The following is a 23,366-nucleotide window of genomic DNA, read 5'->3' as shown; positions in this document are numbered from 1 at the left end:
AATTCTCTGTGAGATTTTGAGGAGATAAACGCGTCTCTGAGTCTTGAGTTTGCATTCTTTAACATCTCACATGATGGTGATAACAATGATAATTGTACATTCATTGCTACTGTATGCATCATGGCATAAAGTTTTATGACTGATATTTGTAGTAGCCATTGAAGGTACATAGTATTATGTGTATTTTATAGAAGAGGACTTGGAAACTGACATAAGAAGTTAAGAAATATATTTAATTAGTTATATATAATGCAATTATATACTAATATATTATTTACTATGTATTAACATAAATATTATATGATATAAATAATATCATATATAATTATAATTATATGTAGTTAGTTACTTGAGAACCAAGAATTGAACCACAAGTTCTGGCTTTAAGCCCCATGATGCACATTAGATTTTACATGCTTCTGCCATTTGTATTATTCCTGCAGACTATGCCTTAGGTCCTCATTATTCATTTTTGTCTTTGTGTGATTTAGAAGATCTAATTTCTACTGTTCTTACCTTTGCTCTCTACAATCTATTCTCAACTCTTAAGCCAAAGTAATTATTTAAAACCATAAGGCAGGTCATGCTACCCAGTGACTTCTCATCTCACTCAAAGTAAAAATCAAGGTCCTTGTAGTGTCTGGAAGTGCCATACACAATCTGATCCCTGCCACTTTTCACAGGTCACATTTCCTATTATTCTACATTGTTCTCCATGTGCCAGTTATACTGGCCACCTTTTGGTTTCTTGGACATCCCAAGCATTGATTCATGGCTTTCCATCATGTGGTAACAAAAACAATGTGGTTAGAAAACTGGACTCTAGGCTCAGACTGCCAGGGTTCAAATCCTTGCTTCATTTCCCTACCAGTAAGGTCCTACAGTTAACATCTTTGTATATTAACTTTCTCACTTATAAGATAAGGACATTATTATTATGTATATTATTTTTATGAAGGCCCAAGAAACTTATTAATGTATAACAGCACAGTGTCACACATATCTTAAGTAGTCACTCTGTAATATTATATTTATTGCTGTGAATGTCATTATTGGTCTAATCTCATTGTCCAGTGGAGTGTTCCACATTGGACAGTTCACCAATTCTTCAATATACAATGAACTTTACCTTCTATATTCCATTACTCACAGTCAGAATATCCCTCTTGTCTACCAAAATTCTGGTCACTTTTCATGGCTCAGATTGTGTGTTAACTGCTCCCTAAAGATTTTCCCATTTGTGCAATGTGCTTAATAACTCTATCACTTGATATGCCAACAATTTAAAAAATATTTTAGTTATATCATTCATTTTATTATAACTTATAGTTGCCTCTATGTGTTTTCTTCAAAGAAATTAAAAACTCTGTATTAGTTTTCTATGGTTGCTATAACAAATTAGCACACTTTAGTGGCTTAAAACAACATAAACTTCTCTTTGTTCAACTCCCACTTATGAGAGCACATGGACACAGGGAGGGGCTGGGGGAAAGGGGAAGGAGAGCATTAGGATAAATGCCTAATGCATGAGGGGCTAAAACCTAGATGACAGGTTGATAGGTGCAGCAAACGACCATGGCACATGTATACCTATGTAACAAACCTGCATGCTCTGAACATGTATCCCAGAACTTAAAGTAAAATAAAAGAAAACAATATAAAATAAAAAACAATGAAAACAGCAACAACATAAACTTCTTATCTTATTTCATAGGTTAGAAGATTAAAAAGGATCTCACTTGGCTAAAATCAAAGGGTTGACAGAGCTATATTCCTTTTCTGGAGTCTGCAGGGGAAAATCCATCTCTCTTTCTCCAGATCTAGAGCCCGCCCATGTTGCTTGGTTCTTGGACCCCATTCTCTATCTACAAAACCAGCAATGTTATATCTCTCTGACTGTTCTTCTGTGGTTATATCTCCCTCTCACTCTGTCTTCCGTCTCACTCTTGTAGTTTTAAGGACTGATCCTTGTGATTGAGCCTTACATTGAGCCCATTATGGTAGTATAGGATAATCTCTTCATTTCAAGGTTATTTACCTAATTATATCTGCAAAGTCCTTTTTGCTATGTAAGATAGCATATTCTCAGGTCTCAGGTATTAAGACTTAGACGTATTTGGTGGAAGGGTATTATTCTGCATACTACAAATTCCTTTACCAATTTAAGAGGCCATACATTATTCTTCTCTGTATCTTTCACAGTACCTAGTGCAGAATAATATTTGACCTGAAGGTTTTCTAAGAGATAAATAACAGCAATCTATGTTCCAAATAATGTGTGACCTAGGTCTCTGAAAAGCATTTTGGCTAATATTAACCTTCAACATCACCTTTTCCATGCAATCATTATGTTTTAGTTTTTAAAGGGGTAACGTGGAGGAAGATTTCTAGTGTTTAGTTATTGAATTCTTAAAATCTCCTTCATTTGGCAGGAGCTGTGCAGTGAATATCGTCATTATGTGAGGAACGGACGACTCCCCTGTACCAGAGAGAATGATCCTATTGAGGGTCTAGATGGGAAAATCCATGGCAACACCTGTTCCATGTGTGAAGCCTTCTTGTGAGTGAGAGGCAGCCACTGCTGCTACTGAATGTAGAAGATAAGCATTGGGTGGGCAAGAGGGGTGACACTGGAAGTTTTCTCCAGGAGGTAGATAATGAAGGCTGTCTTTGCATTGGGTTGGAAATGTACTATTATAAAGCCATATATTCAGCCCATTGACTTCTGGTGTTCTTCAATAGTCTGAGAGGTACTTGAATCACCATCACAAAAGGACCATGTGCTAAGAGCAAAATTACCCAGGAGTTAATGGCATAAAAGGACTAGGACTTCTGTTCTCTGCAGGCATAGGTCACTGTCAAATAATCCAAAGGTGTAATCATTAGGTGCTAATAAATTGAAAATGAGTTAATGTCTAATGATATCTTAGATGCTTTCTAGGGAGAAGAACAACATCTTTATTTTTCAAAAGAGATATAATCATAAAAATTTGTGTGCTGGTTTACTATGGCATGTGTGTCTTCTTTAAACAACAATAAGAACAAGAACGGCTGGTCACGGTGGCTCATGCCCGAAATTCCAGCACTTTGGGAGGCTGAGGTGGACAGGTCACAAGGTCAAGAGATCTAGACCATCCTGGCCAACATGGTGAAACCCTATCTCTACTAAAAACATAAAAATTAGCTGTGCGTGGTGGCACGAGCCTGTAGCCCCAGCTACTTGGGAGGCCGAGGCAGGAGAATTGCTTGAACCCGGGAGAAGGGGGTTTCAGTGAGCCAAGATCATGCCACTGCACGGCAGCCTGGCAACAGAACGAGACTCCATCTCAAAAAAACAAAAAGCAAACAAACAAAAAAACAAGAACAATGATGTAAAGGGGTGCATATTTACCTTTCTACTCCAAAGCTAAGTTGGTGGAGGTATAGAAGTAATGGACCATTTTTATGTAGAGACATTTCTCCTTTAGGATAGTATGTATTGGGTGCTAGGAATGACTGTTTTGTCCTCCCTTTTCTTATAGCCAGCAAGAAGCAAAAGAAAAAGGAGCTGAACCCAGAGCAAAAGTCAAAAGAGAAGCTGAGAAGGTAGTGATCCTGAATGTTTACACTGCAACGAAAGTATGAGGTTTTGCAGTATCTCTGTAAATATAACTATGGAATTACTGAAACCCCAGTTGTGAGGGAACTAGAGGTTCATTTAGTCCAAGGGTTGAGAAACTTTTTCTTAACGGAACAGATAGCAGATATTTCCGTTTTTGTGGCCATATAATCTCTGTCACAACTACTCAACTTGGCTGTTGTGACTCTAAGACAGCCCTAAACTGTATACAAACATATGGGCATGACTGACTCCAGTACAATTTTATTTATAAAAACAAATGGCTGGTCAGATGTAGATCACAGGTCACGGTTTGTAAATCCTTGATTTATTCTGTTCCCATATATTAATATTAAGATTTAAAATTCAGAGGCTGGGCACGCTGGCTCGGCCTGTAATCCCAGCACTTTGGGAGGCAGAGGTGGGTGGATCACGAGATCAGGAGATCGAGACCATCATGGCTAACATGATGAAACCCCGTATCAACTAAAATCATAGAAAAAATTAGCCAGGAGTGGTGCCGGGCGCCTGTAGTCCCAGCTACTTGTGAGGCTGAGGCAGGAGAATGGTGTGAACCCGGGAGGCGGAGCTGGCAGTGAGCCAAGATCGTGCCACTACACTCCAGCCTGGGCGACAGAGCAAGACTCCGTCTCAAAAAAAAAAAAAAAAAGAAAGAAAGAAAGAAAAAAAGAAAAAAAAATTCAGAGAAAAGAATAACTTGCTTATAAAGTTAGTGGGAGTATGAGTATCAGTACCAATATCTTCATACTTCAAAGTTCTGGAAACAATAGAATTCAATCCTAGACTTGCTGATACCAAAGCTAGCCTTCTTTCTAGCACACAATGTGTTTTTGGATTACCACATTTGGTCAACACATGTGTTCCTTGCTTTACCTGTGGTTATATTTTTGTGCCAACATTTGGGGAAAATATTAAAAAGTAGCATCCCCAAATAATATTTTCTCGGATTCAAAAAGGCTGGCTCCAAGTAGTTTATTCCAAGTTGTGGTCATTTCCCTACCCCCATCAAAGACTATTGATAATAAATATCACCTCTAAAGAAGTATTGCCCTGGAATTATGTATGTTTGACTTGTTTACAGTTGTATTGCACAGTTGTAATTCTAAATTTAAAAATAATAGCAGTTCACGTGAAAAACAGATTCACTCTTCAACATCTACAGGAGAAAATTCTTCAATATGAGATAATTTCAGGTTTCACATTACTACTACAGACAAACTCTCCTCTCATATTATTTTTCTTTTGCTAAATATGATTAATTAGGAGATCTGGCAATGAACTTTTAAGCAGAGCTAGGAGAAAAATTCCCTCTTTCATTTTCTTTGAATTTCTTTTTTTTTTTTTTTTTTTTTGAGACGGAGTCTCGCTCTGTCGCCCAGGCTGGAGTGCAGTGGCGCGATCTCAGCTCACTGCAAGCTCCGCCTCCTGGGTTTACGCCATTCTCCTGCCTCAGCCTCCCGAGTAGCTGGGACTACAGGCGCCCGCCACCTCGTCCAGCTAGTTTTTTGTATTTTTTAGTAGAGACGGAGTTTCACCGTGTTAGCCGGGATGGTCTCAATCTTCTGACCTCGTGATCTGCCCGTCTCGGCCTCCCAAAGTGCTGGGATTACAGGCGTGAGCCACCGCATCAGGCCTTCTTTGAATTTCAATTTAAGCTAAAGAATTCAGAATAAAATACAAAATCAATTGTAACCGCCATTTGTAATTAACTCTTTGATCTTAAGTGATTGCTTATTCTGTCTCAATTCCTCATGTAACCCTAAACAAGGAGCATGCCCAGTCATCACAGAACTAAGTTTATTGAGAGTCTTGTGTATGGTTGCAGGTTTAGTCTGGATTTGGGGGCTATCAAGGAAAAAGAAATAGAGCCGCCTTAAGTCCTGTGTGCTTAATATAAATTGAATACTATAATTGCCAGAAAAAAAATTCTAAGGTCATTTTCTCCCTCTCTCTTTTTTTTTTTTTTTCATAAAGCACTTAGTAGCAACCCAATAAACTAATTTCCAAGAAGATACTCAAGATTTCTCCTTTTCTTTTCCTTTTAGGAGACATGCGATGAATTTCGGAGTCTTTTGCAAAATGGAAAACTTTTCTGCACAAGAGAAAATGATCCTGTGCGTGGCCCAGATGGCAAGACCCATGGCAACAAGTGTGCCATGTGTAAGGCAGTCTTGTGAGTGCACAAAGAAAACCGTTACTGTGGGATGGTGGCATTGGGGAAGCAATGAGGCAGGCAAATAATATGTATTGTGTTTGTCCTTTCCTTACATGTAATAGAAACACAAGGTTATCCATAAAGCATTTGAAAGAAATCTTTTCTTTATAATGGACAAGATTCACAGTTCTAGAAATAAAAAAATACATACAACTAAGTTATTACATTCTCTGTTAGTTCTGTAGCAGACTCTACCAGTAGATCACACTTCCTGGATAAAATTCTTAAGTTATTTGCTATCAAGTGGATCCTTTCTCTGGATTATCTCGCAATTCACGTTGGAAAGAAAACACACAGATTTTAATGTCAAAGTCCTCACCTACATTGTTGAAAATAACACATTTTCAGAAAATGAAAAGTAGGTTTTTACACAAAGTTTGGAAGTACACCCAGAATATGTAAGTCATTCAATAGCATTTACCAAACATCTACAATGTACAATGTGTATAATGATTATACAAAGGTGAATGAAATAGACAATCTTCTCAGAAATCATGCAGTCTACTGAGATTAGTCTTGGACATAAGGTAATATAATACAAAGGAGGAACTGTTGGGTGAAAAATTTGTAGTATGTTATGGTACTTCAAGAAAGGGACAGTTAATAGAAAGTTTTATGGTGGGATAGAACTGGACCTTATAATTTAGATAAAATGTGGACATGACAGAAAGTAATGAGAGGAGAAGAGGGGAAAAGCAAGAGTAAGGATCTAAAATTAGGAAAAAAAGCAAGTCATTTAGTTTAGTCAGAACTTACCAACTTTATCAACCTTGAATGCACACCACAGATTTTGAGGTCAATTCTATATGTAATGGGAAGCTACAAAAATTGTTCAGATAGGACAGTAAGTGGCATAAATATTGTTCCTTTAGGAAGATTCATTTATCAGCAGTAAACAGGAGAACAAAAGAAAGAAAGTACTAAACTTAAGAATTGCTACTCGTGTAGTGGGGAGGAGCTGCAATAAATAACCTAGGAAGAGGCAGCTATGCAGAGCAAGGATGTAGGCTAGAAGGCAAATGGATCAAGGTGGGGGATGCTGGGAAAGTGAAGTCAATGTCATGTGGCAAAAGCTATGCAAGCTGAAGGACAGTGAGCAATTACAGATGATTCCACTGTTTTGTGTTTGTTTTTTGTGAAAGATAGAAAATCCAGGAGAAAGAATACATTTAGTAGAGAAGATAATGATTTTGGGGCCTCTTGATCATTAGGTATTTATGATAAACAAGTTGGAGATCCCTAGTTAACATTTATGAAATGTTAGTTAATTGCTCATCTTGTCTTTTTTTTTTTTTTTTTTTTTTTTTTGATGTGGAGCCTCACTCTGTCATCCACACTGAAGTGCGGGGATGCAATCTCGGCTCACTGCAACTTCCACCTCCCAGGTTCAAGCGATTCTCCTGCGCCAGCCTCCCTAGTAGCTGGGGTTACAGGCATACGCCACCACACCCGGCTAATTCTTGTATTTTTAGTAGAGACAGGGTTTCGCCATGTTGGCCAGACTGGTCTCAAACTCCTGACCTCAAGGATCCACCCACCTCAGGCTTCCAAAGTGCTGAGATTACAGGTGTGAGCCACCACATCCAGCTTTACTCACCTTGTCTTGTTTGTGGTGATATATATGTGGTGTTCTTTTGTTTTAATGAGACCCCTTCCTGGCAAAGGACTCCATATAATTTATATTTTTATTTTCAGAGAAGGACTGCAGCAGAGTAGATGTTAACTCAATGCTCGATAATTCCATACATATGTGATTTGTTCATATAATGAGAAACTCAAACAAATGCACACCATTATCTGTAATCTATTATTCCCTACCTGCCACTTTCTAATTTCCAGCCAGAAAGAAGATGAGGAAAGAAAGAGGAAAGAAGAGGAAGATCAGAGAAATGCTGCAGGACATGGTTCCAGTGATGGTGGAGGAGGAAACACTCAAGTGAGAGCAACCTCTAATTTCAATAACTGGGGCGGGCTCAACTCCTTGACAATAGGACTATGACGCAACATATATAGTCTATGGTAAAGGCAGTTTTATACAGTGCTGAGTCCTTGGGAGAACAGATAATTTTCTCCTTAAGTTTGCAGGTAAGATATCAGCACATTTTCACTGCTCTGGGGTTCATTTTGACTTCTTTACACCTTGAAATAATTAACAATATATAATGACCTTATCCCAGTCTCCTGAGCCGTCTTTATGGTAATCTAGACCTCATATCAATAATTGTTCTCATCAGCATCACATGCTCTTCATTTTCTTTCATTATTCTTTCTTGCCTTGGACAGTGCCACTTTTCTGAGGTGTCTTTTCTGTTGATCCAAGGCAGCATGATAGGACAAAAGAGCACAGGCTTTGGAGTCAGATTGGGGTACGAACTTGCCCCTACTACCTGGACGTGTGAGACATTGAGTAAATTACTTCCTCTCACTGAATTCTACTTTCCCTGATTTAGCAGTACTCTTCCAGGGATAAAAGAAAATAATTTAGGCAAAGGCTTAGCATGTTTCTTGAGGCATTTTTAAGTGTCAGCATGACAATGTTGCACAGAAGGTTACTCCGTGGGTCAATGAACACAGTTTCATAAAATTGCAGTCACCTTATTTATCTTTTTACAACCTTGGAATATCAAAACCATGTCTTCACTTCCAGATATGACAAAGGCCCAATATTTACCTTTGATAAACTCTGCCTGTTCTTTTCTTTTTCCATCTTTTTTGCTTTAGGAGGCTGAGGTCTGTCTTTGAAGGAATAGCCCTGTTGATTAGACTTGTCTCATAAACATTTTGTCTGTCTTGTTCATAACTTGGTCAAACCTACCTTCCTTGACATTTTGTGTAACTTTGGGTTTTCCTCCAGCATTTTTCTCTCTCTTCTATCTGCACTACAGATCTGCACTTTTTTTTCTGTGTCAGGCCAGATAAATACTTTCAGCATTGTGGGCATTGTGGCTCATATAATGTCTGCTGCAACTATTTCACTCTGCCATTGTTGTGGGAAAGAAGCCAAAAAGTAATATCTGAATAAATGAGTGAGGATGTGTTTCAGCAAAACTTTATGTGTAAGAACAGGCAGCAGGAAAGACTTTTCCCTGTGGGCTACACAATTGACCCTTGAACAACGTGGGTTTGAACTTCCCAGGTCCGCTTGTACGTAATTGTTTTCAACCAAACTTAGATAAAAAATACAGGATTTGTGGGAGGTGAAACCTGCATATCTGGAGGACTAACTTTTTGTATAGGTGAGTTGTACAGGGCCAACTGAGAGACTTGAGTATACATGGATTTTGATCCTGGAACCAGTCCCCTAAGTGTACCAAGGGGAACCTGTAGCTTGCTGACATTTAATATATGTTGTTAAATTCATCATATTTACAATTTCCTTGTATAGATCCTTAAAAGCAACATTAGTAGCCATGATAATTCATCTCTTGTAATTAGAACATGGGTGATTTTGGTCCCTTTTTCTCTGCAGATACCAGACCTAGATTTTTTTTTTTTTTTTTTTTTTTTGAGACTGAGTCTCGCCCTGCCACACAGGCTGGAGTGCAATGGTGTAATCTTGGCTCACTGCAACTTCTGCCTTCTGAGTTCAAACGATTCTCCTACCTCAGCCACCCGAATAGCTGGGATTACAGGCTCCCGCCACCATGCCCAGCTAATTTTCTTATTTTTAGTAGAGATGGGTTTCACCATGTTGTCCAGGCTGGTCCCGAACTCCTGACTTCATGATCCGCCCGCCTTGGCCTCCCAAAGTGCTGGGATTACAGGCATGGGCCACCGTGCCCGGCCGCCGCCACCCAGGTGCCGAGGCAAGAGATCGAGGGCACGAGCTGTTCTAGTATAATAAAATATATGAAATAAGAATAGTTATACTAGATATAGATAACAGATATGATTATGTATGAATATCATTAATCATTATTTGTAGCAATTACTCTTTACTCCAATATTATAATAATCCTTGCTCTACAATTATAACTTAGGAAAAACCAGGCCATACAGAGATAGGAGCTGGGGGGACATAGTGAGAAGTGACCAGAAGACAAGTGTGAGCCTTCTGTTATGCCCAGGCAGGGCCACCAGAGGGCTCCTTGGTCTAGTGGAACGCCAGCATCTGGGAAGATGCCCACTGCCAAGCAGACCGTGGTCTAGCGGTAGCGTCAGTGTCAAGGAAAAACACTTGCTACTTAGCAGACCAGGAAAGGGAGTTTCCGTTTCCCCGGAGTTCAGAGAAGACTCTACTCCTCCCCATCTTGTGGAGGGCCTGACATCAGTCAGGCCCACCCACAGTTATCCGGAGGCCTAACCGTCTCCCTGTGATGCTGTGCTTCAGTGGTCACGCTCCTAGTCCGTCTTCATGTTCCATCCTGTACACCTGGCTCTGCCTTTTAGATCACAGTAACAAATTAGTGAAAGTAATAAAAAGTTTCTGATATGCAGAAATAATGGCATAAGCTGTCTCTCTCTCTCTCCTCTCTTTCTCTCTGCCTTGACTGCCAGGCAGGGAAGGGCCCCTTGTCCAGTGGACACGTGACCCACGTGACTTTTCCTATCATTGGAGATGGCTCTCACTCCTTACCCTGTCCCTTCGTCTTGTATCCAATAAATATCAGCGCAGCCTGGCATTCGGGGCCACTACCGGTCTCCACGTCTTGGTGGTAGTTGTCCCCCGGGCCCAGCTGTCTTTTCTTTTATCTCTTTGTCTGTGTGTCTTTATTCCTACAATCTCTCGTCTCCGCACAAGGGGAGAAAAACCCACCGACCCTGTGGGGCTGGACCCTACACCTGGCGGTGTTATGTTTCTTATAAAGAGAGGTGAAAGAACTTCTCTTACTCAGATTGTTAAAAACATTTGCTAAGAATACAGTAGACCAAGTAATCCAGGGGGACTTCATTCTTCTCTGTTTTCAGGATAAATGTGCTGAGTTTCAGGAACAAATGAAAAATGGAAGACTCAGCTGTACTCGGGAGAGTGATCCTGTACGTGATGCTGATGGCAAATCATACAACAATAAGTGTACGATGTGTAAAGCAAAATTGTAAGTATTTCTCTCAACAGGCATATCTAAAACATAGTCACATTCCTCTTGAATGAATGGCTATTTCTCATTTGCTATGGCTCTTTCCATGCAAATTATTCTTTTTGCTAGTTTCCAAATATTATATTTTTTCTCTTGCATTCTCTTAGGAACAATGAGCCTTAGCAAGGGCAGTTAACCAAGTGGCTGATTTCTATTGTATTTTCTATTACAATTCTGTGAAGTCTAAGTCCTATCATGGTAGACCCTTGTTCTTTATTGCGCCAGAATTCTAGGAAGACTTTGTGATGGCCATTTGGAATCACTGGCCAGCACAGTTGAAGAAAGTTGGCTTCTTGTCATTTGCACGGGACACACTTACTGCATAATCCAGGGTCAATATGTGTTAACAAGACGAATATTGACTTTTTTCTCCTCCAGGGAAAGAGAAGCAGAGAGAAAAAATGATGATTCTCACTCCAACTCAAATGGGACTGGATCAGAATCAGGGAAGGTGAGTTATTATTTGGGTTTTGGCAAGAATGTTCTTTCTGTGAGTCAACAGTTGGTGATCAAAACTACAGAAGAAGGTGCCAATATGATCAAGCTAGAGCTTGCCCTTAGAAGGTCAGGAGTTACCAAGTTATCAGTGATTATCACTTTATGAGGCACTTTTATAAATAATAGTTTATTAATTATTTCAACAGCCTGGTCAAATATGGCCTTTTAACCTTATTTTATAGATAGGGAAAATGAGGTTTTGCAAGTATATTGAGATTTATTTTTGTTTTTGTATTATTTTGCTGCTATTATAAGTTACTACAAGCAGTTGCTTAAAATAACACAAATTTATTATCTTATATTTCTGGATTCCATAAGTTTTAAATGGGTCTGATCATGCTAAAATGAAGGTATCGATAATGCTGCATTCCTTTGTGGAGGCTCTAGGTGAAGATCTGTTTCTTTGCTTTTTCTAACTTCTGGAAGCTACCTGTATTCCTTGGCTTGTGGCCACCGTTAAGCCAGTGATTGTCAGTCAAGTCCTTCTCATGTTATATCATTCTCACACTGACTCTCCTGCCTCTGCCTCTCTCTTTCATGAGTAAGAACCTTTGCGATTACCTGGGCCCCACTTGGATAATCCAGGGTAACTTTCCCACTTTAGATTCAGCTGATTAGCAATCTTAATTCCGTATTCAGCCATAATTCCTCCTTGCCATGAAAGCAACCTATTTGGAGGTTCCAGGAATTAGAACATATGTCTAAAACAGAGTCTGATTCCACAGGGGACATTGTGGAATGTCCTCTCTGTGGGCCATTATTTTGCCTACCACAGCAAGGTTACATGGCTGCCTGACTCTTGGAAAGAAATCCTCTGATTCTCAAATCCAATCAGATACCTTCTGTAAAAACAGCACTTCCAATATAATCTTTCCATCTTTTCAGGATACATGTGATGAGTTTAGAAACCAAATGAAAAATGGAAAACTTATCTGCACTCGAGAAAGTGACCCTGTGCGGGGTCCAGATGGCAAGACACATGGCAATAAGTGTGCTATGTGTAAGGAAAAACTGTGAGTATGTTTCAAAATGAACTTTTGACTGTGAATCTTAAAGTACAATAGTCATTTCTTACCAGTTTGAGAAAATGACAGTTGTCTTAGAAGCAGATCTAGTAATTAATGAGGTGTTTGTTTACTTTGATTGAAATGTTTCATTGTTTTCCCCCCAGGGAAAGGGAAGCAGCTGAAAAAAAAAAGAAAGAGGATGAAAACAGGAGCAATACAGGAGAAAGGAGCAATGACAAAGAGGTAATAGATGTTAGACACGCTGATACCTGAATTCAGTTAGTTCACTGTATGGTAAATTTATTCAACAAATATTCATGAAATGCCGACTCTGTCCCAATCATTGGCAATATAATGGTAAACAATGAAGTCATGGCCAGATCTTGAAAATAAACAGCATGCTCTTCAATTCCCCAAGAGTGACTCTGATGCAATTGTAGAACCGGTGACAATTGTTAAATTATTGTAGTTAGCCGGTGAATTTCATTTTTGAATTTTTTCTTTCCTTTGAGACAGGGTCTTGCTGTTGCTCAGGCTAGTCTTGAAATCTTGAGCTCAAGTGATCCGCTGGAGCTCAAGTCTCAGCCTCCCAAAGTGCTGGGATTACATGAGCCATCACACTTGGCTGTTTCTGAATTTTTTAAACAAATAAATATCAAACAATCAGATGCCGAAAATTACAAAGAAAATTAGTATCAAAAGTTTGGAGTTTGAGGCCAGGAACGGTGGCTCACGATTGTAATCCCAGCACTTTGAGAAGCCGAGGCGGGCGGATCAGGAGGTCAGGAGATCGAGACCATCCTGGCTAACACGGTGAAACCCCGTCTCTACTAAAAATACAAAAAATTAGCCGGGCGTGGTAGCGGCTGCCTGTAGTCCCAGCTACTCGGGAGGATGAGACAGGAGAATGGCATGAACCCGGGAGGCGGAGCTTGCAGTGAGCTGAGATCGCACTACTGCACTCCAGTCTGGGCAACAGAGTGAGACTCCATCTCAAAAAAAAAAAAAAAAAAAAAACAAAAAACAGAAAGAAAAAAAGTTGGAGTTTGAGATAACAAATTCTTGATCTGGCATTTCATTGCCACCTAGTGTTCAGTTTTGGTCTTCATAAATATTATTCAATACTACAACACCAACACGTAGAATATTACACAGCACAATCTCTTTTAATCCACCGACGGGCTCCAATTAGAACAGAAAAATAGTAAAATTTCCCTAGGAAGATTTTTCCTATTAGTAGGGCAACTTTTTATGAAGCCTGTAGTGACTAAAGAAAATGAAACATTAATAGTAATTACCGTTATTTAAAAATATTTTGGGAATATCTGTTGTGCATTTTGGTAGAATGACTTTGAGAAAATAATTTTATTGCACAACTTCACATGATCTTTAAAGGACATCTATTTAAAATCTTGGTAAATTTTTAATTTTATGATCCTTATTTTAAAAATTTCAAACAGAAGAATGCTATCTATATGTATATATAGAAAATATTGAGTGAAAAAAACCAACAATAAAGAAAATATGGAGGCAGGGTGTGGTAACTCACTCTTATAATTCCAGTATTTTGGGAGACCAGAGCGTGAGAATTGCTTGAGCCTAAGAGTTCAAAACCAGCCTGGGCAACATAGTGATACCCTGTCTCTACAAAATAATAATAATAACAATAATAATAAAAATAGCCGGGCATGATGGTGCAAACCTGCAACTCTAGCTACTGGGAGGTTAAGGTGAGCAGATCACTTAAGCCCAGGAGTTCAAGGCAGCAGTGAGCTGTGATAGCATCATCGCACTCCAGCCTGGGCAACAGAGTGAGAACTTGTCTTAAAAAAATAAATAAAAAGAAAATATTGAGATTGTGTGTGTGTGTGTGTGTGTGTGTGAGAAATAGAGAACTACAGTTTTATCTACACATGCAAAGTTAAATAAGGTTTACCAATAATTGTATTTAAACCTCTCCCAAAATCTATGCAGTGGGTAATATTTTTCCAATTTTTTAGAATTCAGGAAAACTTAAGAGAAGTTAGCTACACATAAATAATGAATAGAAGAACCAAAGACCGAATTGCAGGGTTGCAATACAGTCAGAGGAGTGCTATTATAAATGTATGTGGTATTGTGAGCACCTGGAAAAGAAAATACTTCCAGTAATTTGTGAAAATAGTGGTTGTGAGACATTTAATATGTTGATAGGTATTTAATTCCAGAGAATTAATACCTTTTTAAATGCTGCAATAAAAAGTAAGGCCTGGAATTGTTTGTTTATGGACATCACAATTTAAAGAAAGAAGGGTAAGTACAATCTAGGCTACTGTGTTATTTTTTAAGGTAATGTTTCCATATCATCACTTTGGCTCTTTGGGCTTAAACGAAGTTCCAGAGACTTCTGAAGCTCTCTGAAGATTTTAATACATTCCAGATCCTGTCTGTAGACTCGGTTCTATTGGCTTCCTTTTTACGATCATTATGTTTCAATGAACACAAAGGCAGCTCCATATACTTATCCACAGATAGGAGTTTTATTCTCTGCCTTGTAAAAGCAAATAAGTAAAAAGGTATAGCCTGGTGTTTAGCAGGTTTCTGATCACAAATTCAACACTGACTTTATTTAGTATTGCTGAGATTTATTTTTCTCATCTGTAAAATGGGAATGATGAGTATTTATTTATAAGATTTTTACAACCACTAAAATAAATCTGTTAAGCCACATGACGAAGCACTTTGCGCAATAAAAATGCTTTTTTTTTTGTTTGTTCTTGGTAAATTGTTGTTGAGAAATGGAGCTGAAAGTTTACATCTTTTTATGTTTTGCAGAAGAATGTCTTTTAGTTCATTCCAGGGCTTTTGAAGTAGACTTTTTATGTGTGGAATACTGAGTGCACTCGTGGGGAGACAAGTTTGGGGCTCTGCCTCAGAAAATTGTATTAAAATGAGATGGGGCATGGGGCAGGGCATTGGGGGCTCATGCCTGTAATCTCAGTGCTTTAGGAGGCCAATGTGCGATAATCACTTGAAGTCAAGCGTTTAAGACCAGCCCAGGCAACACAGAGAGACTCCTGTTTCTACAAAAAATTTTAAAATATTAGCTAGGCACCGTGGCACGTGCCTATAGTTCTAGCTACTTAGGAGGCTGAGGTGGGAGTGTTGCTTGAGCCCAGCAGTTGGAGGCTGCAATGAGCTGTGATTGCACCACTGCACTCCAGGCTGGACAACAGAGCAAGATCATATATATATATATACACACACACACATATATATGTACACACGCACACACATATATGTATACACACACACACACACACACACACGTAGTTTTTAAAGGAATAGGCTGCTTTAGGCAGTACTGAAATTCCATTAGGGCAAGACAATCATTTGAGAGAGATGCAATGAACAAGATTCAAACTTCTTACGTAGAGATTGACTAAAGTGCCTTTAAAACATATTTCTTCTCTGAAATTTTACTTTCTCTGTTTTTTTTCCTGTGTTATGAGTTTATATCTAATCAGTCAATCACGTTATCAGGTTTTAAAGATTATACCATGACAGTAACATCTTTTTTTGCTACTGTTGGTAGGATCTGTGTCGTGAATTTCGAAGCATGCGGATAAATGGGAAGCTTATCTGCACCAGAGAAAATAACCCTGTTCGAGGCCCATATGGCAAGATGCACATCAATAAATGTGCTATGTGTCAGAGCATCTTGTACGTAAAAAGATTTATCAATAAATTTGATAGTTGTGCCTGTTTGCCAGAAATTAGTTCTTGTTACTTTTAAAATCTAAGATACTTGGCATCACACATTAATGATACGATAGCTCCTCTCTTTTGAAGAGACAATTTCCAAAGCCCTTTCACAATAATTTTTTTATTTTGATGTTGAGAAGCATAATCACACCCAGAACCTCTGGGGTAGGAAGAGGTAGCTTATCAGCTATGTAACCTGGGACAGGCCAGTTCATTGTGCAGAGCCTCAGTTCCTCCTGAGGGAAAAATAACTGCACAATATAGTTTTGTGGAGATTCGAGGACATTTTAAAAATGCTTCTGAATTTCAAAGCATTATACCTATGTAAATAACAATCAAAACTGTGAGTTTAGTTATAATTTAATTAGAAAAGTAAAAATGAAAATTATAGAAACTTTCTAGATGAGAGTCATAAGTCTGTTATATTAAGGAAAAATAAAGACCTTTTAGGATCATATTTTTCTGGATAAGAGTATAGTAATAGCATCTATGAGAGTTGATAGCATTGCCACAAATATATTATCATGAAAATTCCAACAGTCAGAACTGATTAGCTTATAGAAAAGTATTCTTAGAATTTTATTTTCAGGTGTAAGAAAATAGTGTTAGATTTGCTAATGTTTAGCACTGAAGAAACACTTGGTTAAAGACAATTCAGTAACAACCCTAGAAAAATTATCCTACCTTTTTTTTTTTTTTTAATCTGCAGCGACCGAGAAGCTAATGAAAGAAAAAAGAAAGATGAAGAGAAATCAAGTAGCAAGCCCTCAAATAATGCAAAGGTTGTTTCTTAAAGGATACCAAAATAACTGTCTTACTTTTCACCCTCATAATTTTGCATTCTTCTCCAGTTTTGGAAATAATAAAGACACTAATCTCTTAACTTTAAAGAAAATTGATTTTACTAGTCTCGTCACTTTGGATCATAACAAGATTTTCTGGGGAACTTTAGGGTTTGATATATTTTTTGATTTTGTAGAAAATTCTCTGAGTGTGTGTGTCAATTGATGTTTTAGTCTTTCCTCTTTGGGAGAAATATGGATTGAAAAGTAGAGGGTAAAATTCTTTACCAACTCAACTGCATGCTTATCTTTGACACTTTAAGTGTAAAATAAGGCTTTGGGTAGCTCGTTGATATTTATTTTAATAATTCAGGCAATATAAACTAATCTAAGTTTCCCTTTTAGCTTCCCTTCTGTTTTCACCAGATGATTTTATCAGCGTTAAAGAATCAGTAGTGTGCGTGCATGATGCTTTCTTTCCTATTTCTTTTTCAAGACTACAAAGAAGACATCTTCATTCAGTTCTTTAATAGTAACAATCACATTTGTAGAGTTAGATCCCTGAGCAATTGTCCTTTTGTCAAAAGCATGCTTCATCGGGAAAACAGGGGAAAGGAAGGATGGATGAACGGGAGGAAAAAACAAGAAGGTCTATCAAGTGTTGTGTTATGTTTCCCTACATTTTTTCAGGACCAGTGCAGACAGGTTCAGAATGAAGCGGAGGATGCAAAGTTTAGACAACTTGTGTGTTCCTTGGCCTCTGTTGCCAGGATAAGTACAGTGAGTCTGAGCCCAGAACTAAGAGAGGACTTCTTAAAAACAAGTTTGAAAAAATTACTAAGCCAAAAAGGGACAAAGTCATGTTCACTTTCCCTTTCTCATTTTCTAGGATGAGTGCAATGAATTTCGAAACTATATAAGGAACAATGAGCTCATCTGCCCTAGAGAGAATGACCCAGTGCGCGGTGCTGATGGAAAGTTCTATACAAACAAGTGCTACATGTGCAGAGCTGTCTTGTGAGTAAGATGATTCTGCTCCTCCTGCAGCTAGCAGGGGAAGTGCATTTTTAGAAACTGCTGATTGAATAAATGTGTGTATTTATGAACACTATGGGATTTTTAAAATAAGTCTTTAAAATTAAAGTTCTCAAATTGAGAACACCTGATATAGTAGAAAGAACATTGAGACTTGGAGACAGAAATTCCGTAAGTTCTAACCAAGATGTATACTAACTGTGTCATTAAACAATTTGTTTTCAACTTTCAGCATCATAATTAGAAGAAATTCTTCAAGATCTTTATTCCACAACTAGATCAGACTCAATTGAGATGCCTCATAAAAATAAACACAAGTTTTTACACCCCAAAATATATTACATCAGAATCTTGGGGTGATGTAATTTATTTTTTAGAAAGGGTTTCTAGGTTATTCTAAAAAGCAACTAGAAGTGAAGACCAATGGACATTATAAATGATGATGATGGTGATGGTTGTAAAGCGCACTGTGAACACAACAACAGTCAAATTTATTTAGCTTTTCATAGTGAGCGTTCTTTGAGGGAGGAATTACCAAATACTGCTCTCATTTTATGTTCTAGAAAATTAAAACTTAAGAACATTAAGCCTCTTGTCATCTGTTAAGTGATGAAAGTTCTAAACCAGCTCCTAATTGTGTAATTTTCTTAATATGCCATCCTGGTCACTATCTCAATGTTCTGTGATTATGATTTATTTATTTATTTATTTATTTATTTATTTATTTATTTATTTACTGAGACAGTGTCTCACTCTGTTGCCCAGGCTGGAGTGCAATGGTGCAATCTCAGGTCACTGCAACCTCTGCCTCCCAGGTTCAAGAGATTCTCCTGCCTCAGCCTTCCGAGTAGCTGGGATAGCAGGTGTGCACCACCATGCCCAGCTAATTTTTGTATTTTTAGTAGAGACGGAGTTTTTGTTGGCCAGGCTGGTCTCCAACTCCTGACCTCAGGTGATTCACCAGCCTAGGCCTCCCAAAATGCTGGGGTTACAGGTGTGAGGTACCATGCCTGGCCTCTGTCATATTTTATGAAGATTGCTTAACTTCTCACTGAAAGTTATAGGAACTGTTTCTTATTTTCAGTTACTTTTTGTTTTCTTCTCTAGTCTGACAGAAGCTTTGGAAAGGGCAAAACTTCAAGAAAAGCCATCCCATGTTAGAGCTTCTCAAGAGGAAGACAGCTCAGACTCTCTCAGTTCTCTGGTAAGGAGGACTATTTCTGAAAAACTACTTATCAGTTTAATTTTCTTGATTTTTTTTGACCTGTTGCTATTTGCTATTTTCATAGAAGGGTCTGAGGTTTGCTGATTCAGTGCATCCTGAAGTCATTTGAGGACTATATGCAGTTTATGCTTGGCAAGAGTTCTGGGGTTTCTCATTAGCGCCTTATTCTGTGCCCTTTGAGATTATTTGCCTTGCTTCAGTTTAGTACATTTTGAAATTTACAATGTGGGTGTGGAATAATTGTGACTAATCTCACATGTGGTAGAATACGTAGTCAGGTGCCTCAATTCTGTAATTTTAGCAGACCAACAAGTTTCCTCACCTAGTTTCCGCTTATTTCCCTCCTCCAACCAAATCTGTGTCCACATCCTGGAACTGTATGACAAGTATGCTCACAGGTGTAAATTTCCACAAATTAGCAATTTGCAGTGGCTAAAACTTCTCGTTTAAAATATAGGCTGAGCTGGGTGTGGTGGCTCATGTAAATTGGGCTCTACATCAGGGATACAAAGGCATGGAGAAGAGCTATTAAGAAAATATGTTTTTTTAAAAAAAATACTAAAGTATAATAGTCACATAAAAGAAATGCACATACTTCTTCTGTGATAGCTGCAAGTCATAAGATATCATCAGCAGACCAGTAGCCCCCTCATTCTCCCTCATAATCTACAGTGGAGCTGAGATTTCTTTTGGAGAAATAAATCTTTCAATATTCATTTCTTTTTATCAAGCCAGCAGTCCTTTCGTCAGTCTACAAATACTTGTTGAGCACCCACTATTTTTCCAGGCATTATTTATGTATGCTAGGTTAATAGCCATGAACAAAACAGATAGCACTCATTACGTGAAGTTCACAGTATATTGGGAAAGCAGATACAATAAATAATGTAAATAAATAAATAAAATAATGCCAAGGAGGAAATAAGGCAGAAAAAAAAGTGGTACAATAAATTCTGAGATGGGGAGGGGAAGGGATACAATTTTACGTGGCATATATAGGGAATAACTCTCTCAGAAGGTGACATTTACATTAAGACCTAAGGGTACTGATTCAGTAGGTATATCTGAGGGGAACATACTCCAGGGAGAAAACATAGCAAAGCGTTTAGTGTTGTTGAAATAGAGCTACCTCAGCTGTAGAGGAAGAAGTCAGGAAGCTAATGGGAGGCCATGCTATAAAGGGTTTTGTAGACAGTTTTAAAGACTTCACCTAATATTCTGATTGACGGTTTTGAGAAGAGTAATATGATTTGATTTATATTTTAAAGCAATAACTTTGCCTGATTATCTATTCAAAACACTGCAGGGAGGCAAGGGCTGGACAGCGAATTAGCTATTGCAGTAGTCTACAGAAGAGACGATGCTAGTTTATACCATGTGGTGGAACTTTTGAGAGGTGGTTAGATACTGGGTCTGTTTTGAAGGTGGAGTCAACAGAATTTGTTGAGTTGAAGTACTATGTTAAAAAAAATAAAGAGAGAGAGAGTAAGGAACATTGTAGTACCTTTTGAACATTATAGTACCAGTTACCTAAAAAAATATAGCACCAGTTACCTGAAAAAATACACTTGGTATACCTGGTTGAGTCTAACCTTTGCCAGGGATTCATATAAGTTACTTATCTAAATTCTTCATGAATATTTCTACCAATATGGAACTCACCACAATCTAAAGCAATTCATTTACGTGTTTGAATCATTTATCAAAACAAAGGAACGAACAAACAAATACTGCTTGACTTCTCCAAAATGAGTATTAGCAGATATAATATTATTAAATTTTCTATGTCATCTTTGTGCCTGTTTTCAGTAAGTAGTTTTCAAGGAATTTATTAATTTCACCTATGTTGTCAATTTTTTTGGCATATAGTTTACATTTCTAAATTATTCTTTTAATATCTATAGCTCATATAACGATGACCTTTTATCTCTAATATTGGTAATATATGTTTTCTTGACTCTGGTCAATTTTGCAAATAGCTTATCAACTTACTAATCTTTCCAAGCAGCTAACTTTTTAGTTTGTTCTGTTTTCTATTTCATCAATTTCTCCTCTTTATTATTTATTTAAAAATTTTTCTATGCTCATCATTGGCTAGCTTCTTCAGATGAAAGTTTAGATCATCCATTTTAGAACTTCCTTCTTTTCTAATATATGTATTAAGGCTATAAATTTCCCCCAAATTACTGCTTTGGCTGCTGGGATTTGACAGGTTATATTTTCTTTGCGATTCATTTCATTTCTAAATTCTATGATTACTTTGAGTCATGAGTTATTTAGAACTCATCCCTTTACTTATAAATATATTTCTTATAAATATTATATATTGATTCTTTTTGTTCTTCCAGTTTGATAATTTCTGTGTTTTAACTGGAGTACTTACTTGTTAATATTCTATATAATTACTGATACCATTGGATTTAAGTCTTCCATCATCCTATTTGCTTTTGAATCCATTTTTTTATATTTTGGCTCTACTTTTTGTCTTCTTAAAAAACTAATCAAGTTCATGTAATTATCATTAATTATTAAACTCGTACTTCCAAAACACTACAAAGAGCAAATATGTTTCTTCTTTTACATGGAAAATATACATATGATTTTACCATGGAACATATACTGACAAGTAAAAGTTACTGAGCACTTAGTATGTGACCGATACTGTGTTAAGCATGAACTTACATGCATTATCTGTTTTAATCCCTTAAAGCAGTAATACAAAGTAAGGACTACTATTATTTATGATTTTCAGATGAGAAAATTAAGGCTGAGAAAAGTTAGATAAGTCACTTCTCTAGTTAGTGGTAGAGCTAGGACTCAAAAACTCATGCAATTTATGAGTATTGACCTCTGAGTCTTTCCTTTCTAGGCTGTGTATAACCAGTATCTTCACTTAAAAAGGCGAATATTATTTCTAGCATGCCTGTCATTCTAGATTTCTTCTTATGGGCAAGTAATTGTGTCACATATTATAAAGGATTTTTGCTTTCTTATTGCTTTGCTATTCCTTGTTTCTTTGTTTATTTACCTTGTCTAGTTAAAAATGGCCAAATTCAGGAAGTTAAATTCACCTCATATGGTACAAAATCAATCTTTGAGTTTGAACAACCTATACCACAGTCCTTTTACAACCATTTATTCAAGTTGGATTAAGGAACTCAAGAGGTTTTCTTAAGCCCGTCCATCTCCTTGAATGCCATAAAGTAAGTCTGCTTTATGTTTTGCTTCTTCAGGATTCTGAGATGTGCAAAGACTACCGAGTATTGCCCAGGATAGGTTATCTTTGTCCGAAGGATTTAAAGCCTGTCTGTGGTGACGATGGCCAAACCTACAACAATCCCTGCATGCTCTGTCATGAAAACCTGTAAGTATTCAAGTTGCCCCATCATATCTTCCAGTTTAGAATTTCTCAGCTAGAGTGTTAACCCATATGCACCGATATAAATTTGAAGGGTGTTGCAAGTAATTTATTCATCGTAGAAATTAAAAATTCAAAATTCGTGAATTATCTTTCTTATATGTAAAATAGAAAAGATTTAAGGCTATTCTTTTGGTAAATTGCTTACCTACATTGCTATATGCTCTATTGAGTAAAAGAGAACAAAAAAAAATAGTGGGGTTACAATTACAGAATATAGGGATAAGCCTGTGTGCAGTCACGGGAGTGTGAATATCATTCATTCTGTGTGTAGTGGACAAAAACAGTAGAGAAGTACTGCTATATAAACCCAGCCCAGTGTATGATATCTAAAAGCTCCTGTGACTATAATATAGCTACAGATTCCCCATTTCTTTAACCCCACCTTTTGAGAGAAGTAGTACCTTGCCAAAGGAAAGTGCACTGTACAAAAGAAAGCACAATAAGTAAATGGCTGATCTGATGTCTGCTCTCATATTTATGACTATCTGGGTATCTGGAGGCATATTATTTCATGATTCTGAATCTCACTCCCTTCATTGGAGAAATGGAGACAGTTCTCTGAGCTGCTGACTTCACAGACGATTGAGAAGAACTGCTAGATATAAAAATATTTTTATCTTAAGTTAAATACAAGGGATTCATTTTAATATTCTTATTATTGGCTTTAGTTTTGTTGTTGCTACTCTGCTCAAATGCTGTCTGAATTTTTAAATAATTTCCCCTTGCCTATACGTGCATCCCT

The 23,366-nt window shown here is 37.6% G+C and overlaps 1 protein-coding gene across 2 annotated transcripts in view; it reads left to right on the top strand.

Annotated features, from left to right (window-relative positions):
- The window catches only part of SPINK5 (serine peptidase inhibitor Kazal type 5), a 74,608-nt gene that overhangs the window by 45,822 nt on the left and 5,420 nt on the right, over window positions 1-23,366 (top strand). Inside the window, exons 19-32 of one of the 2 annotated variants that reach the window (XM_008014896.3) lie at window positions 2,433-2,560; window positions 3,522-3,585; window positions 5,665-5,792; window positions 7,674-7,770; window positions 10,743-10,870; window positions 11,291-11,363; window positions 12,296-12,423; window positions 12,582-12,660; window positions 15,992-16,119; window positions 16,871-16,943; window positions 17,634-17,723; window positions 17,833-17,960; window positions 19,086-19,182; window positions 22,437-22,567. In XM_008014896.3, coding sequence (XP_008013087.3) covers window positions 2,433-2,560; window positions 3,522-3,585; window positions 5,665-5,792; window positions 7,674-7,770; window positions 10,743-10,870; window positions 11,291-11,363; window positions 12,296-12,423; window positions 12,582-12,660; window positions 15,992-16,119; window positions 16,871-16,943; window positions 17,634-17,723; window positions 17,833-17,960; window positions 19,086-19,182; window positions 22,437-22,567 — 1,472 coding nt within the window. The remainder of the gene's footprint in view (window positions 1-2,432; window positions 2,561-3,521; window positions 3,586-5,664; window positions 5,793-7,673; window positions 7,771-10,742; window positions 10,871-11,290; window positions 11,364-12,295; window positions 12,424-12,581; window positions 12,661-15,991; window positions 16,120-16,870; window positions 16,944-17,633; window positions 17,724-17,832; window positions 17,961-19,085; window positions 19,183-22,436; window positions 22,568-23,366) is intronic. The other variant, XM_008014898.3, reaches the window with a different exon arrangement.

This window comes from Chlorocebus sabaeus, chromosome 23, assembly GCF_047675955.1.
Source record: "Chlorocebus sabaeus isolate Y175 chromosome 23, mChlSab1.0.hap1, whole genome shotgun sequence".
Taxonomy (NCBI): domain Eukaryota; kingdom Metazoa; phylum Chordata; class Mammalia; order Primates; family Cercopithecidae; genus Chlorocebus; species Chlorocebus sabaeus.
The sequence above is the reverse complement of the archived record's forward strand: the minus strand, read 5'-3'. Positions and strand labels throughout refer to the sequence as shown.